The sequence below is a fragment of the Amblyomma americanum genome, chromosome 1 (genome assembly GCF_052857255.1).
Source record: "Amblyomma americanum isolate KBUSLIRL-KWMA chromosome 1, ASM5285725v1, whole genome shotgun sequence".
Classification (NCBI taxonomy): domain Eukaryota; kingdom Metazoa; phylum Arthropoda; class Arachnida; order Ixodida; family Ixodidae; genus Amblyomma; species Amblyomma americanum.
The window spans coordinates 14,947,052-14,963,926 of NC_135497.1; the positions used below are offsets into that span (position 1 = coordinate 14,947,052).

At 44.4% G+C, this 16,875-nt stretch overlaps 1 protein-coding gene and 2 long non-coding RNA genes across 3 annotated transcripts in view; 1 reads left to right on the plus strand and 2 right to left on the minus strand.

The window, feature by feature from the left end:
• The window catches only part of LOC144110273 (uncharacterized), a 114,423-nt gene that overhangs the window by 70,313 nt on the left and 27,235 nt on the right, over positions 1–16,875 (plus strand). The window lies entirely within an intron of this gene.
• Positions 1–16,875, minus strand: part of LOC144110263 (transcription elongation regulator 1-like) — a 151,089-nt gene that overhangs the window by 27,668 nt on the left and 106,546 nt on the right. Inside the window, 2 exon segments of the mRNA XM_077643107.1 lie at positions 1,219–1,410; positions 7,236–7,406. Of these exon segments, the coding sequence (XP_077499233.1) occupies positions 1,219–1,410; positions 7,236–7,406 (363 nt within the window).
• On the minus strand, positions 11,083–15,673 carry LOC144110280 (uncharacterized). Its single transcript, XR_013309786.1, has 3 exons — positions 13,898–15,673; positions 13,296–13,384; positions 11,083–11,111 (listed from the first exon to the last, which is right to left on the minus strand). It is a non-coding gene; the product is annotated as an uncharacterized LOC144110280 (long non-coding RNA).

A 16,875-nucleotide genomic window follows, 5' to 3' on the forward strand; every position in this document is an offset into this window, starting at 1 on the left:
CACTGCTAGTGTGGTAGTTTCCGACGTATAGCCATGGGAATGATATCTGTGAATATCAGTGACACCACAGCATAGTAATGTAATGTACTATGAATGGCCATGCGCAACATTGGCAACTAGGCGGTCGGTGTGCTGATCGACAAATATGTATGCTTTTGCTGACGCACCAGCCGGCGCCAACATCGGCAGCTGAGCAAAACCTTCACGTCAATGAGACAATGAATAATTGCTCTTGTCTAGCCTTTGCCGTACTAAGAATAAGTGAAACAAGCGACTACATTTCATACAGACTGTTCCGCAATTGAACGCGCGCGGTAGTATGCTTCTTACAGCTAAACCAGTAAATTCTTCGAGCTCAAATTTCGCACAGAAATGGCATTTGCTTGGCAGAACTGTTCTGCACCATATCTGTTTGGGGTGCTTACCTGAATCAATAAGAAGTCTCATGTTTGCATCGTCTGTGGCGACGACGAAACGAAACAGGCTGCTCTCTCAGCAATTGCACCGGTAGCACCATCTTGTTGGTCGACAGTGGAGATTAGGCAAAGGACGGGGGTCTAAGCTTAGTTTGGCCAGAACTGCACTATGTTTGAAGACTTTCGTGGTAGAGCATCGTCAAACCTCCTGCAAAACACTGCCCAACTTCCTTTGGTGAACCTCCACGACCAACAAACGAGATGGCGCCACTAGTGCAATCACTGAGAAAGCTGCCCATTTCATTTCGTCGTCGCTGCAGACGATGCGAATATCCGACTTTTTCTTGTTGATGCAGGCAAGTACCCCAAACAAATATGGTATAAAACAATTCTGTGCGAAATATGAACCAGAACAGTTAACTGGTTTAACTGTGAGGTGCATTCTATGGCGCGCGTTTAATTGCGGAACATGCTGTATGTTCACCCTTCGACACTAACCAGCAGTACGAATAGGCCTAGTGAGTCCGCAGGGTTCGTATGTGCGATGCCGGCGATTGTGGAGAGCGAGCTGTAGATTAGTTACCCTAATAAGATAGGGAAAGCCAACAGAAACATGCTGAACCGTGTTGTAAACAATTTTTCTAGACAATAACTAACAGATCATAACTTACTGTGAAAAATGCAGCTAATAATTACTGTTCTGGGCTGTGGACATGCACTGAAGCACTGTGATGGCCCCGTGGTCACTGGAGAAGGGCTATAGAGTGGACAAGATGTGTGAAGCAGGCACGGAGCACCTTACCAGGTCTGTAAGCAAGGCGTTGAAATGCTGAACAGCCTCATCGTGCTTGTGCTGCTCGCGTTCCTTGTCACGTTCACGCAGGTGCGTGGACAATGTTCTCTGCACCTCTTTCTCCCGCTCACGCAGGCTTGCTTCAATGCGCTCCTGCTTCTCCCGCTCCCGGCTGCTTTCGTCTTCACCCTCATGGCCATGCTGCAAAGCCAAGTTGTACACCCAAGGCCCTCAGTTTCCCGCCATTCCGCAAAAAACCGCGGATTTAAAAATTTTCGCACAATATTATGCTGGCAGCCAAATTCTGATTTCCCAATACAATTGTTGTAAGGGACATCAGTAGGAACAGAACGATGGAAAAAATGACTCATTTACCTTATTTGCACAAATGCAACACGAAAGAGAGTTTGACGCCCCAGGAGAATAAAAAAAAATATTATTATAATTATAACAAAGCCCCAAACCATTCAGGAAAACCATAGCTGAAGGATGATCCACTGCGGAACACCAGAAAAATGAAAAGAAAACTGTCACGAATCACAAGTCCTAGGTGCTGAGTGGCAAGTGTACCCGAAAACTGCTCGAGAACAGAAATCAAGGGACAAGGCCCTTGCTCTGTTTCTTTCTAAGCAATACAAACAAGGTGGAGATTTCGATGTCTCATTTTTCTGGGCTCAATGGAACTGAACCCCAACACACTCTTCCACTGCACTCATTTTGGAGACTTTATATCAAGCAAGTACCAGTCTTTGAGTGAAGGTAACGCAAAACTAGAGCTGTGCGAATAGAAAAATTTTGGATGCGAAGCAAATTAAAACAAAAAATTGAGTGCAAATCGAATTGAACATTTTTTTGAATACTGCGAAGTTAAATAACAGATAAAATGCTTTGCAAAGCATTACTTGCAAAAAAAGAATGTTCATTGGAGGTCTGTACCGTAAAAACCGGAATATAGGTCAAAACTTTTTTCGAAAAAGAGCGAGCTACAAAAAGTTGACCCTTGTCTCATTTACCAGTCAGCTGTTGTAGGCAGAAAAACTACAGGAGTCGTGCAACAATGGGCGGCTAAAGTCATTAGTCTCCAACACCATTGCCATCATCAGCACTATGACGTAGCGATGCCGTTCTGAGTTTTTCTTGATGTTGCAAAGCTGCATTGGTTCTGTGCTGCTGTTCCCCATTTTCGCTGCAAATGAGCTGGAGGCGATGCCAATTCACTACAGCTTTCAATAAAAAAAGTAGAGCTATGTGAACGGCAAAATTTTGGGCGTGAAGTGAATTCGAATATTAAAAATTTAGTGTGAATCAAATTGAATACTTTTCGAATACTGCCAAGTTAAATTACAGATGAAATGTTCTGCAAAACATGGCCGGAAAAAAAGCAGGTTTATTGCACAACCATTTTCACTTGTGTACTTTCACACGGTTCCCAAAAAAAAAGAACAGTCCAATACAGCTGTTTAACTGAATGGATGCTTACAAGTTGAGCTAATTAATGTTGTCATGTTGTCTGGGCTGAAAGTCGCAAGAAGCGGACGAGCTTCCGGGACCATGCAATATAGCAAAGTCCAAACTTGAACATCTCTCGGCGCTTGAAGAAGGCCTGATGCGGACGCTTAGTTTTTGAATAGGCTTAACCATGTAGGCCAGAAACCAGCATTTTCGAAGTTGAACCGATCTGGCTAGCACAAGGAAAGACCTGCCCATGAGCGGTTGCCGGAGCAAGCGCAGCCAGTGTGAGCGCAGCGGCCGGTTGCTGTGTATCCTCTTTCAAGGGTGTGGCAGCTGCTGAGTGCCACGGCCATGACATTTAGGCAAATGACTAGCATGTAGTAAACCAGGCGGCGATGACGAGCATTGGCAAGCCAGACGAAAGCAGCGAAGCAGTTGCTGCCTGGAGGATGAGGCCTCGCATTCGCAGCCAGGAGGGGCATCGTCTGTGACAGAAACTAAGCGCTTCGTCACGCGTGCACCATGACCACTTCTGACACCACATCGCGTACTACTGGCCCTGTGCATGACCCGCAGCAGCGTTCATGCAGCCAAGCACACACCGAGCGTACGAAACCAAACTGTGTTCTTTATTGCCGCGCTTCCAACCATATATATAGGTATAAAACAGCCCCCAGCACAGGGCTGCTAGATGCCTACTCTAGTCAAGGGGCAGCGCCCTCTACAGCCGGCTCACTGCTTTGCTTTCACTTGATTGACAGCTCATGTGATGTGTTCAAAAACTGCGGTCCCACCTACGCGAGATGTCGTCCCGCCAGCGGTGACGACACGCGGTGGCGTGCGGCGGCCAGCTGGGAAGCGAACCGTCTCTTGGATTCGGCCGCAGCTGTAGTTGCTGCTTCTTCAAGCGGTTTCAAAGCAGCAACATGCTCATACATTTCCCTCCATTCTGTCGCTGAAAAGCTCTCTATGTGTTCATCTTCAGATCCAAGATCTATGGTTGGTTAAATTGGCTGCGCTTGGGTGGATGCCTCTCTCAACTCTACAAGGCCGGAAAACATTCCAACTTCGCTATTCTACCTTGTTTCAACATCTTGTACAACTCGAAGCGGCGCCTTGTATAGTTTTTTTTCTGGCAAGAATTCAGTCTGTGATGTGACTCTGGGGCTGTGCTTGCAATGCCCAACAAAACGATGGCTCTTGCTTTCTTACAAAGCACAGAAAGGTTTGGAGTCATTTTCTTGTGGCGTCACTGATAGACAGCTGCAAGGTTTGGGCAAAACAAGTTCTTTCAAACCAAGAAAGAGCATATGTGGCTGGCTGCCCTGATATTGAGCACAATGTTAGTAACCATGTTCAGAAAACTTGCGAGTAATTTCTCTACCCCATTTTTGGAAGCCCTAATTTAAAGAAATGCGTAAGTTACGAGTAAATACGGTACTTACAAAAGTGAATGAAACAGCAAGAAAAAAGTCCATATGGTCCACCGACATGCAACATCAACCAAATGTGACGCTTGTGACGACTGAATGTGAGAGGTTTTGGGGGGGCGGGGTTTCTTAGCACATGGTGAAGGCTGCTGGGGTTCCTAGGGGCAAAGAAGTTTGAGAACCCCTGGTCTAGGCCATAAGATTTCACTTCAGCTGGAAATTTAGTTTTGCGTGCAGCATATACAGAGTTGCAAATGCTAAATATGCACCGTAAAATGCTTCTCTCGGTTAAACCGCTCACTTAGTTGCACTGGAATTTGGCACAGAGATAGCATACGACAGTCCTGCTTTTTCAATAGCAAGTTTGGACGATGTTCTTTCCTGATTTGATCAGAGTTATAAATCAGCATTGTCTACAGCACGGCGACCCCCCTCCCGTAACAAGCAGCTTTCGCTTAGTGCACGTTTAGCGTTGCAACAGTTAGAAGACTACATAAGCCTTGGGAAATGAAAAGGCATTGCCAACTAGACAGTAGTTGCCACCACCCTGCACAGGAATTGGTAAAAAAGCAAATGTGGGCTCCAGGACGTCCTGCAACTTTTATTTTGATGGTGCATTTTGTTCTTGTCATTTACGGATTAAGCAAACCTATATTTAGTGTTTCAACAAGAGTGATAGCCGTGCAATAAATTGACTTTGTGATGCGCAGTTGCTCATGCTTGCGCTGGTGCGCAGCGGCTCTCCCAGCCGAGCAATAACGGGCAAAAGCCTCAAAGAAAATGCTTATAGACGTTCCATCTTTACACACTGATCAGAAACGATGCATATCCTTGTATTTGCGCTCGGGTATCTTCTACACTGCTGTGCTTGCGTCGAGGCACCCACCAACTACACACAGGTACTGTGCTTTGCACTAATTTGCCCAGTTTCTAATCAGCGCGCGCTGAGCTGCCACGCCGAAACCAGCATCAACTTGCGGTGGAAGCCGTCAACCTTTTCGGTAAATGAAGCCAGACGAGGTTTGCGATGAGAATTGGGTTAGTAAGAGCAATTTAGAAGCGCTGCGATTTGATTCCTGTTCGAATAGTAAAAGTGCGGTGCAAATCTAATCGAATAGCAAATGCCATTAGAAAAATATTCCAATATTCGCACACCCCTAGAAAAAAGCTATAGAATACATGGAAGCGCATGACAACCTAACGGCACAGTGCAAATTCGAAGCATTGGAAAAAAGCATTCAATACTGGCAGAGCGAGATGCACTGCATCACGACATGCAACAACCAGAAGAAAACCTCATTTCAAGGGCGGGCTGCAGCGTATTCTGAAATGAAAGACAAGGTTGCAGAGTTCGTCTGGGAGCTGCATGCAAGATCGCTGCTGAGACAGCAAGTGCCTCTGGATTCAAAGGCTTGCCATCATAGGTGCACCGATTTATGAAGCGAAAGGGCTTTGCTCTAGGGTGGTGTACTTCCATTTACCATAAACTGCCTGAAGAGATGGTGCACAAGTCTTTTCGAAAATGCAGCATTAGCAACGTGCGGGACGGCACAGAGAATGATGCTCTGCGGAACGTGGGTGGCACTTCTCATCCCACTTGCGCGCACTCTGAGCCCTTGTGGCGTGCACTGTACATAGTAATTTTTTCTTTTCCCAGGCATGACAGCACTTCTTGCTGAGCTGGTAATGTCAAGATTTGGCCATGCAATGTAGACACACAGCAAGTACAGGCCATAATACTGGACAACGACATCCTAATCAGCACAAAATACTATCATTAAAAGAGCCAAACAAGGCTTCCCCACAGGCTTTTTGAGGTCTTCATCGTCCAAAGTGAACTGCAATTACCCAACACCATCCCTAGGCTCACTTCGACTAGTTTTCCCCTAAATTTTCATCTCAAGGCCCAAGAATAATGCAAGACCAACACTGTTTTACATGAGGGCCCGACTCTTGGGGATTCTGCCTTATCGGCTAAGAAAGGTTACAAACCGTGCCCCCCTTCGGGCTCGCAACAAACACAGCGCTGTGTTTCTCTCACCTCGTTCTTTTCGTCTTCGTCTTTCGCGCCATACAATTATGCAATCGAACCAACTCGCCCAACTTTCTGTCCTGCGGAAAATTCACCACCTTGTGGCTAGAATACTGAAAACTGAAAGTTGACTACTCAGATTACAGTGCAATAACAATAGTATGATTTTCAGGATGACACGTACCGTAAAATTCTCTGGCCAGAGTGCATCATGTACAATGCAACGGCAGCGCTCTGCAGTGCAAAACACTGCTACACCATATCTCACCCCACTGCAGATCACATGACCGTGTGACCGCACATCACCGACACCAGGATCGCAAGTGTCGAGTGGTACGCATCGCGAGCAATGAGCAGTGGTGCACACTGCCCACACGCCAGTCACGTGGTATGCCAGGTGGCCTGCTGACGTCGATCAAAAGCACATCTGCGCAAATGCGTTTCCAGCATGCATATTTTGTTCGTTTTGGATGTTATGAATATTTTTTGCAACCCCGTGATGTTCGTACCATTGAGATGTTACTGTATATACAATTGCCGACCAATTATTCGAACACAGCGGGACCTGCAAAATGGTCCGAATAATCGAACAGTCCGAAAAAAATGTGAACTTCAAAAATAAACTTTTCTGTGAAAAACCAGCTTTAGAAATCACGAGATTCACTGCTCGCCATGTTCCGCTTGGAAGCGATATAGACTGTATGTGAGGCACCATAGTCATGCTTTCGGCACGTCCGCATCACCTCGCGTCCCGATACCGAACAGTGCAACACTACCGCAGGTGATGCTGCAAACAAATGCACACGCCGCATGAAGCAAGAACAGTCAGTTTCCAAGGGCAACAACGCTCATGAGGACCGAGAGAGGTAACCCACAGGAAGGCACAAGCAGAAGCAAACGTCTCTGAATGCACCCCCACCATCACTGCATCTGCTGCCCAGCACCGATCGTCCAAGCCGTGACGGCGTGCCATTATCTCGAGTGGCTACGATGAAGTCAGTCCATCCAACTGACTCCCTGGTGCCATCCATTCTGGTGCCATTCATTCTGAACTAGGGCTCTGCTCACGATACATTTTGACCAGAAGAAGAGCATGACAAAAGGAGACTCACAGCTGCTGTTAGTTTGGACACATACTCCTTGAACCACTCCTCACGCTGGGAGCTGCTGTCCACTGACCGGTACCGAGCATCTTCCACCATGCTCTTCTTGACATCATTCCAGCGGGAGTGTTTGTCCAAGTGTTTTTGCTCTTTGAGCAATTCCAAAAAATCTTTTTTCATCTAGATTAAGAAAAGAGACAAAAAGTACAACAGGTAAGCCTTCAATCAAAAATGGCTAAGAGATTAAGAAATGCTGGCCTTCTAGACAGTATTGCAAGGTCAAAAGCAGAAACTGCATCTGCCAGATGCAGGTTTCATACAGAAGAGCATGAATGAATCCCTACAATCACAAAGTGCTGTGCAAGCCGGGAAAACATCTATATAGCCTGCTCTCCATGCTTGTCCTAGAACTAGTATGCAAAAGACCCCCCCCCTCTCCTCGTATCCATAGTGCAATAGAAATGAGAGCACTTTTTGGAAGACACTTCCTCACTTTGTTCCACGCATGCAACAATATGCACAGCCTCAAAAATAATGGAGCGCACAGAGGCCAGCCTAAAGGAACATAAGCAGCTAGATATAACTGTCAGCGCACTATGTACAGATATTTTGTCCTTGAACCTGTTTCTAACTTTCTGCAACCAATCCGTAGAGATGGCCTTCCAGCTACACACACGTTTTTATTAGGGGTTAAGCATGAGGCAAGTTTTCAAAATAATTTACTGGATGCCAACATAAAGTACTGTCAAGCGGTAACTGGACACCCAAAAACACTATCAATAAAAAGCGCGGGTGACAGGCAATGCAAAAGCCAATTACGAATGTCCCTGTTCTACCCCATCCAGCTGTTTAAATTCCTTTGTACAGGCTGGCCAACGAAGTGAGCAGCGTCAACACAATGTCTGCAGTACAGGAGACCAGGGCGCATGAATGATACACTGGACACTAGCATCAAACCTCCTGCTTCGATGTAACACGACTCTCAATGGCACTCATTTCACTTGCTCGTGCAGTTGCTAAATAACCACATCAGTCCTCAAACATCAGCTTGCAGCACATCAGGATACTACCTAGTGAACTTACAATGGCCTGGAAACAGGGCTGTTCATTTTTTTAAAGCAATTAAGCTTCAAAACAAATTGATACTTTTGCCTCAAGAAAAAACACAAGCAAAATCAACAAGGTCATATAGGTAATGTAATGTTTTATATAGTAGTGATAAATCAAATGCTTCTATGGATGTTATGACAGTTTTCTTCCATTTTTCAAGGCATGCTTTCAGAAGATTGTCGCTTTCATGCTTTCAAACAGGTGTTGGATAGAAAGTTGTTTCCAATAGAAGTCATGCCACGAATAATTTTTTTAAACGGAATGTAGCTCTCACTGGTAGTGCCCGCTAAGTTTCATTCTCTTCCATGGCTCCATGCACAGAGTAAAAAAAATGTTGGCCAAAGCTATTATTCTGTAGGATGCAAATTCCTTCTTAGTCGGCCTTCTGTTTTTGATCATTTAACAGAGAAGGCAAGAGAGCTTATATGACATGGGGAAATATGCAAACTGTTGGAACAGCACATCCCAAAAAGGCACAAAACTATTCACCTCCTGCCTATATGCAGCAAAAAAGGTTTTTTGAAGATCAAATTAAAATGTTCTAATATCTTTTATGTTCACAGACTTCGTGATACGCAACAGTTGTAACTAGAAAGATAGCATAACGACACTATCTGTAAGAAAAAAAAATAACAACAAAAGAGTTTGGAAAGCTCATACTGCACTAGCAAGCTCTACAGAAGGAGTGCGATTCAAGAAAAATTTTTTGGTGCCACTGCTTTCTTCTGCAATAACAAGAGATGGCATTTATTACCACTAGTTGCAAAAGAAATTGTTAGGGTTTTAACATAAGTAAACCAAGCAGGATGTGCGAAAGCACTTGAGGTAATGCTGGCCGCCTCAAGGGCAACCTCAGCCGCTATCAGCAGCCATGCGCGCAAAGGGAGAGGTCCTTATAGGCAGCCGCTATCGGCAGCTGCACGGGGGAGTGGTTCCAAGCATTGACAGAGCAGCTGCGCGGGGCCTCCGCAGCTGGAACTCTGTCAAAGGTTGAGGCTTCACACATACCTCGGATTTTTTCAGCTTTGCTAGTGAAGTAGTGCTTTCACAATAAAAAAAAAGAAGAAAACATTGAAACTAGATGCTTCTTTTATAACCACTTAGGGTGTATCTTTCCCTCACAGACAAAAGTTGCCAAGAAGTATTGTAAATAACTTAATTTTTGTGAAGATCTCATCATTGCATTTTTAGCAAATCCCACACACCACGCAAAAACTGGTCCCACAAATACCTGAAGCAAACGTAGCACTAAGTGGCCTATCACCTCTAGAATATTTCGAGACATTGCCCGAAGTCGCAAAAATATTGAGCTCCCGAAATATAAGTCCTTCACAGCATTCTTTTCACGCAAGGAGCAAAGTCAGATTTATTTTACTGGCCCATATTTATTTATTTTTTTCAGGTTACTTTGCTTTTAACAATAAATACGTCATTGGAGATCGCTAGCCAATTAACGACACAAAGAACTGAAGCACAACTTTTACATCTACACACTTATATGCAAATGCTTGCCCACCTGTTGAAATATGATTCAGGCCCTTGAAAAGCAAGCCCACTGATTCATTCAGACATCAAACAAACACATGTGCAACCCGATTACAGCTGCCACTTTGGATTTCACTAGGCACATTCTGATGTGCTGCAAAACAGACTGGCACAACGCGGGCTACAGCTCCTGAACAGAAAAAAGCCACATAAACTCAATTTTATCAAGGTCAGCTGTTGCTGCTGCTGCAACATAGTTTGTAGCTGGTAAAGAATAAAAACACAGTCATAGAAACAAGCCATGAACACTGCAATGAGACTGTCAGAGAGATAGCTGGTCCATAGAAAATTTAAGTAATGCAGCAAGTTATTAGAGTACAGTTTGAATACCACAACCCCTAATTGCTTTTGAGTTTTAAAGCCTAAGTTTTTTGCTTAAACATGAGAGAGCTAATGAGCAACAATGCAGATTGGCTGTGGGTCACATGCGACTGAAAGCAAAACTGAATGAGAATGGAACAGTTCAATGCTATGAATAAATGTGACCCACACTATAAACAAGCAACAATTGCAAGGCAACCCTACCCCCTCAATTGCTTACTGGCTTACAAGTGTAGTATGCATATCTGTCCGAATTATAAATGGAGTTTTATTCAATGCTCCGATAAACCACTATAGTCGGCTACAACTCACGAACGAAGCAGCAGATACCCATCTAAGGAGTCCCTCCAGCCAATGGCGCTGATTGATTTTCACGGCGCTGCGGCTGATCTGATTAAGCAGTGGTTAACTCCCTTTCATCTGCCACCCCCTGCGATTTCAAGCTAGAAGGTAGGAGACTAACCACGACCCCACGAGAGCCGGTCGACACCACTGGCTGAAGAAACTCCTGCAAGGGACATTTGCAGCTTTGTTCGAGAGTTGTATCTGACTTTAGTTGCATGAAGGCATCTAAGATTTATGAGCTGCTGATACACCATATATCCTTCTGAAACAATTCAAGGATAGCACTTGATGGTGTCTCACGCTTTTCTAGTCAGTTACCATGCAGGCGCACACACACACACATCTTTGCTAGTCAATTTCCCAAGACAGCCAGCAGAAAGTACACGATTAGCAGCATGCTCTTATAAAATGGATATTTACGGCCTGCCTTGCAATGTAACTGCAAACCAGTATACTGACATGTCTTTCCATACCAACGCCTCCAGCAATGAAGCGAGCAACAACTTGTGTCACTGCATAGAAGCAGGAAGCAGTTCTCCTTACCATGTCTCCAGTTCAGTGCACCTAGTCAAGACAAACTGTGTTAACCAATTTCCACCACAGATTGGGCAGGCCAGCAGTCTCCAAGCACTTCCCCATAACAAGTGAAACTTTAAAGAAGTTCTCCCAGATATGGCACAATTTTGAAGAACAGACTTCACTAGTTGCTAAAGAGAATTAAAAAGAAGGCTACGTGCACCGATGGGCTTACAAGGAGGCTAGCTGCTATTCTTCAGCTCAAGCTTTGTAGTGAATAATGTCGAGATCAACTCAATTCACGTCAAATAAAGAAGAGGCACAGAGCACTGTACACTAGTAACCACTAATAAGAGCTGCAAGTGTGTGCCAATAGCCTTTTTGGCCAGTGCACTACTTAATAGCGCACTTACAGAGCCACAGAGTGCACTTACAAGCCTTTGATAACAAGTATGTCAGTCTAAAACAATATCGTTATCAACAGACTAGAGAAATTTTAAATGCCTTTATGTCGGGAGGAGGTATGCTAAGCATTTTTGTTTACACAAGAAGTTTCTCTTTTTACCAAGCTGTTAGTATCCTCGTCTGTGCAGCTCTAGTCTATGGCTAGACTGACAAAAAGCTGAGTTTTCACTCAGGTCCTGCCGCTTTCCACCTTATAAACATTCTGTGTCAACGAAAAATCGCAACCAGTGGCAAGTGCTCACCTCCTTGCGTGCGCACAGCAGCTAGTCTTACTAGCTGCTGGTCGAAGCAACGTATTTGTCATCATGAATGGAAAGCTATATTTATGCAGACTGATTTTATCAGTGTGTTCATAGCTTCTTTGAAGTTATGGCCCACACCAAACCGATTATGCACTCTGCGACAAAAACCTGTCTTTCCTACTAAGTGCCACAAGCTACGTCAGCAACATTGCGGCTCATGCACACTTGCACAGGGTAAGCAAGCCACTTATGCTTGCTGCGTGCAACTGTGTAGGCACACAAGTGCCACCAAGAAATGCAAAAGCGCGTTCCTTCTATGCGCACAACAGGCTACCCCTTTAGGTGAAAAACACTGACATCTCCCGTGGTTTAGCTGAAATGCGGCATGGGTATATAATGCTAGCAAAACTAGGCCTAATTCTGCAATTCACACCATTTTCTGCAGGGAGCAAGGTAACCTAACCGAGCCATAAATGTTAAATAAGCAAAGCATGTTTGATTCCTGCACTGTTAGCCTTATCTACCACCACCTTCATAACAGCTCAACGAACAGGACACCCTGGACGCCGACATCAACTTCACCTTTATTTCCTCCCAGGGGTGCATTAGTGTAAGCCCAGAAATACAGTAAAAGCTTGTTAATCCGAAAGTCAAAGGACCAGAAACCCCGAAAAAACTAACAACAACTTGCATTGTGGCAAATTTATTTGGTAAGAGACTGGGCAACGATAGCCCACTTGCGAGACGAGAACAGCAAGACAATAAACTGGAATAGTAATTATTAACTAAAATTGCAGCCAACACCTTATCTAACAAATGACAAACAAACTTGGCAGGCAGATAGAATATGGGCTACATGTTTTGAAAATGCTATTTCCAAAAAATTTACTTTTTTTTTGTTCAAGGTTTTTCGGCCCCAAAGACCCCTTGTGCCCCTCCTTTCGTGATTCAACCTTGTGCAGCCTTTTCCCTGAAAAAAAAGCCATATTCTCCACAGCTGGCAGTCAGTTCTTATGGTGTCTCTAATTTCTATTATTCTATTCGTTATGCTGCTTTGAAGATGACTGCAAGCTAACTAGTTCCGCTTTATGCACTAACATAAAATCTTGCTTTCACTGGAGACCAAAGCAGTTGATATTTCTAAAGCCTTTTCTTTGAAAACACACAACGCTTTATTATCTTATGTTTCTAGTTTAGCAAGGCCTGCCAAAGCCAAAAATGAAGCAGCCACTGAATGAGAGCACAAAATAATGCAAAAAAGAAACAATAAAAAACAAAAACTACAATGTCTAAACTATTGTGTGCAGCAGTGCTCTGTGCATTTATAAAAAGGTGCATCATCATTAGTGGATTCAGCTGGAGTGAACTATTTAAGCCAAATTTACAAATTATGTTTTGCCACAATGACACTGTACAGTAAAACCTCGATAATTAGAACTCTCATAATTCAAAGCCCCGGATAATTTCCATAATTCGCATAATTTCTAATGCGAATTTGACCGGATAATTCAAAGTAGTGGCGTACCTTAGCCGGTTAATTTGAAAACCTGAGGTGCTATTCGAGGATGTCTGAAAGCCGACGATGCGACGGCCCCTCGGGTCTGCAAGGTGGTGCTGCAGAGTGATGCTGTTTAGTAATGCCAATACTCAACATGTGAAGCTTCCCAGCCCCAGTACTCTCAGCACAAAAAGCAATCGGTACGGACCGTCAGAGCACGCGCCTGTAGAGTTTCAAAGCAACGAGCTCGTCAAGGCAGGGCCAGACTGGAGGCAGTGGTGTGCGCAGTCATTCCTCTCCTGCCTGGCCACAGTCAAGACACCTGCCACCCCTAACAGCATCGGTGCGTGCACCGCAACGCGACCATTCTTGCAACGTGCTTCTGATGGGCTGACCGCGCACAATGCTGGCCAGTGCAGTTTTTTTGGTTATAGGGTTAGGTCGACCATCTTATAATGACAAAAGACTATCCTAAAATTCGGGGCTGACCTATACGCAGAGCCCACCTATTTGTGGGGCCTAAAGTAGTTTTCGATGACCACAAGGTAGTACACGCATGGGGCTCCATGCCTCAAGAAAAGTTAATTCTCAAGCAAATTAGAAGAAAATTCGAAATGCACGCCATTCACCAGGCTCATTCGTGCTGGCGGTTGTTTCCTCGGGTGAGCAATATGCAGTGCGAGGGCAAACTTCAGATTCCGAGAATCCCCAGGGCGTGCGTCGCACCGGAATCTGAAACTACACGACTGTTTCAGTTCGCCGCTACTCAGTCGGGCTGCACCACGCAAGTGTGGCCAAAAGGTGAAGTCCCCTTTTTGCTTTCGATCTCCTTTGGCTTTAGATTGCTGTCCCTGTGATTGCATTGTTATGCGCTTTGTTGGCTTGAGTTGCGCGCGCACCGCGATGCCATCCTGCAGGAAACTACGACTCACATATGGAGCCAACTTCCTTTCTGCCTAGCATAGAGTACGTGCTGGATGGTAGAGTTTTATGCAGCAATATACGATAATCGCAAAGTTTGTTCAGTAAAGGTAGTGCGTTCTCGCAACGAAATTTTTTACCTGGGCCCATCTTTTTCTGCTGTGGTTGGTTAATTCAAAAACCCGGCTAATTTGAATATTTTTCCCAACTACTTGGAATTAACGAGGTTTCACTGTACTTAAAAGCTGGCTTGTTGTTCACTAGAAACCAACGGCTTCTGCTGGCCTACCAAACACACAAGGGTTGAAGAAGGGGAGAGCTGCAAGACACACTAGCAATGTCTGGAATAAAACAGGAAGACAAAATGCTGCAAACTATGAGTACTACTGTAATGGCTTCTATGAAAAGTTAAGACATCATGGAGATGTCTTGGCACAACCATGTTTATAAATACACTGCCCATAACAAATGGCCAGACAGCAATGTAGCAGTGCAGATAGCTGCAGCACAGTACAGCAGCAGCAACAGCGACAAACAGTGCAAAGCAACAACATTTCATTACACACCCAGGAAGGATAATCAACACATTTTACACAGGAGGCGTTGCACAGCTACTGCTAAACTCATCTCTAGTTTCAGATGTGCTATATTTACCGTGTTTCTGCATCACTACGTACCTCATCCTCTGAAAGACTGGCATTTCCATTTTATATTATTCAAGCCCCCACAAAGTGCAGAAGACAGCTCGTTTACATAAACACCCTGTGAAAACTATGCTGCTAGCCCACCCATTGCAACCGTATAAGCCCAAGAGAAAGAATTTAAAAGTTTTTAGTTTAAACATTAAATGCTAAAGTACAAATCCCACAGTTTGCATCTTAACAACTTACTTTAGACACATACAAATGACCTCAAATGGGGCACTTTCCATCAATCCCAAACTCTGATACCAGTTCAAAAATATATACTTTCTAGCCCTTCTCCTTATCTCTTGCCCAGCAGCATATCTCCTTTTACTGCACAGTGTGGTGGCTTGCAAGTACACGCAAAGCAACAGAAAAGTGTTAACGTGTGGAACACCCTAACAAAGACGAATGCCATCCTTTTGCGGTGACATTTACTGGACACTGCCTGTAACTATTGTGCAGTCCATGCTACAATCCTATTTCTATCATAAGAATAAACATGATGACCGCAGAATCCAATTAAGAAATAGTGATGAGAAACCAGCTGCACCATACTTGCAAACAAGTATTAGTGAATAGCATTAACTACGCCAAGTAACAGTGCCCAGCAACAAGTGACAAACCCCACCGAAAATGAAATGTTAAGACTGTTATGCACAAACAGTTGACAAGCTTTACGCCTTTCCTAGAGCTTTCAAGTGCATGAAAATCTACACGACTAGCACTACATCTATTCAAGGTGGTCCACACGTCAGCACGTTTAGACAAACAATATTTTTTGAAAAAGAAGAAAGCTGCAGATACCCTCGGCTTACAGGGCATCATCATCATCAATCATGCCATGTAATCCTGTCCCCTAGACACGAGCATTGCGGGTCGGGAACAGCACATGCTGTCCTGTATGAAGAACAGTGGGCAACCTGATCAAGGCAAGCCACAGGTTATTTTCTCTCGTTCGAGGCATCACACAACCACCATCAACGATACTGCAAGGCCTCTCAGCTAGCACTGGCTACCTCTAGCAAGTCTGCAAAGGAAGGGAAAGCTGTCAGAAGACGAACAATGGCAGTGTACCTCATGGGAGGCACTGTCTAAACGCTGCTGGCCAGGAAGAGGCAAGGATCCAGCAGGGCACACAACACTGGCTCAGACCTCAACAGCCTAGGATAAGCATCACTAGGGTACACATTACAATTAAATAACCACAACATAATATCTTATTGTCTGATCCCATGAAAAACACAAGAAGGTAGTCTTTCCCATTTACACTCACTTATTTCATTCTTGCTCAAAGGGCAACTGACAAGTTTAAAGGCACTGGAAGCAAGATAACATCAAATGCCTGTAAGCTCAAGATTTATCACTTCTGGCTTTAGAAAACACAACCACTGACAACAGTAGTATGAAGTCGCCAGTTTCAATAAAACTACGCGGCTGGTACTGGAATTGCAAGACACTAAAACATTGATGCTCATCTGCACATATAAGCATGTGAAATTTTCCAACACGCAAGCACACTAAATTCTGCCTGCTAGAAAAGTAACTGATAAATATCTAGGCAGGTAGACCTGGAAAAAAAAATGAATATTATAGTCAAAAAGCCTAGCACTTGGGGCCCACTGAAAACTCATTTTTCAAACATTACACACATGGAAACTCTACAGGCAGAAGTGAAAATCAAGGCACTGTGCCACAAGTCTACAAAAAGGTCATACTCTGCACTTAACACAATCAGTAAACAAACAATATAGAGGCATGACAATAAGGCATGCATGTCAAAAATGGACAAAGGTGGACCCAGCTGCAGTGGCAGCCAAAGCTGCCCTTGCATGAAGCAAACATACTAGGACGACACACGTGACAGCCGAGCAACACATCCAGTAAACAAAATGCTTAGCTTTACCCATCTCAAATACACTGCTGCCACCTCCTCAAGAAAGGAAAGAATATTAATGAAATCGCAATCCATTTTGCAAGAAGAGTGAAAGAACAAACTGGCA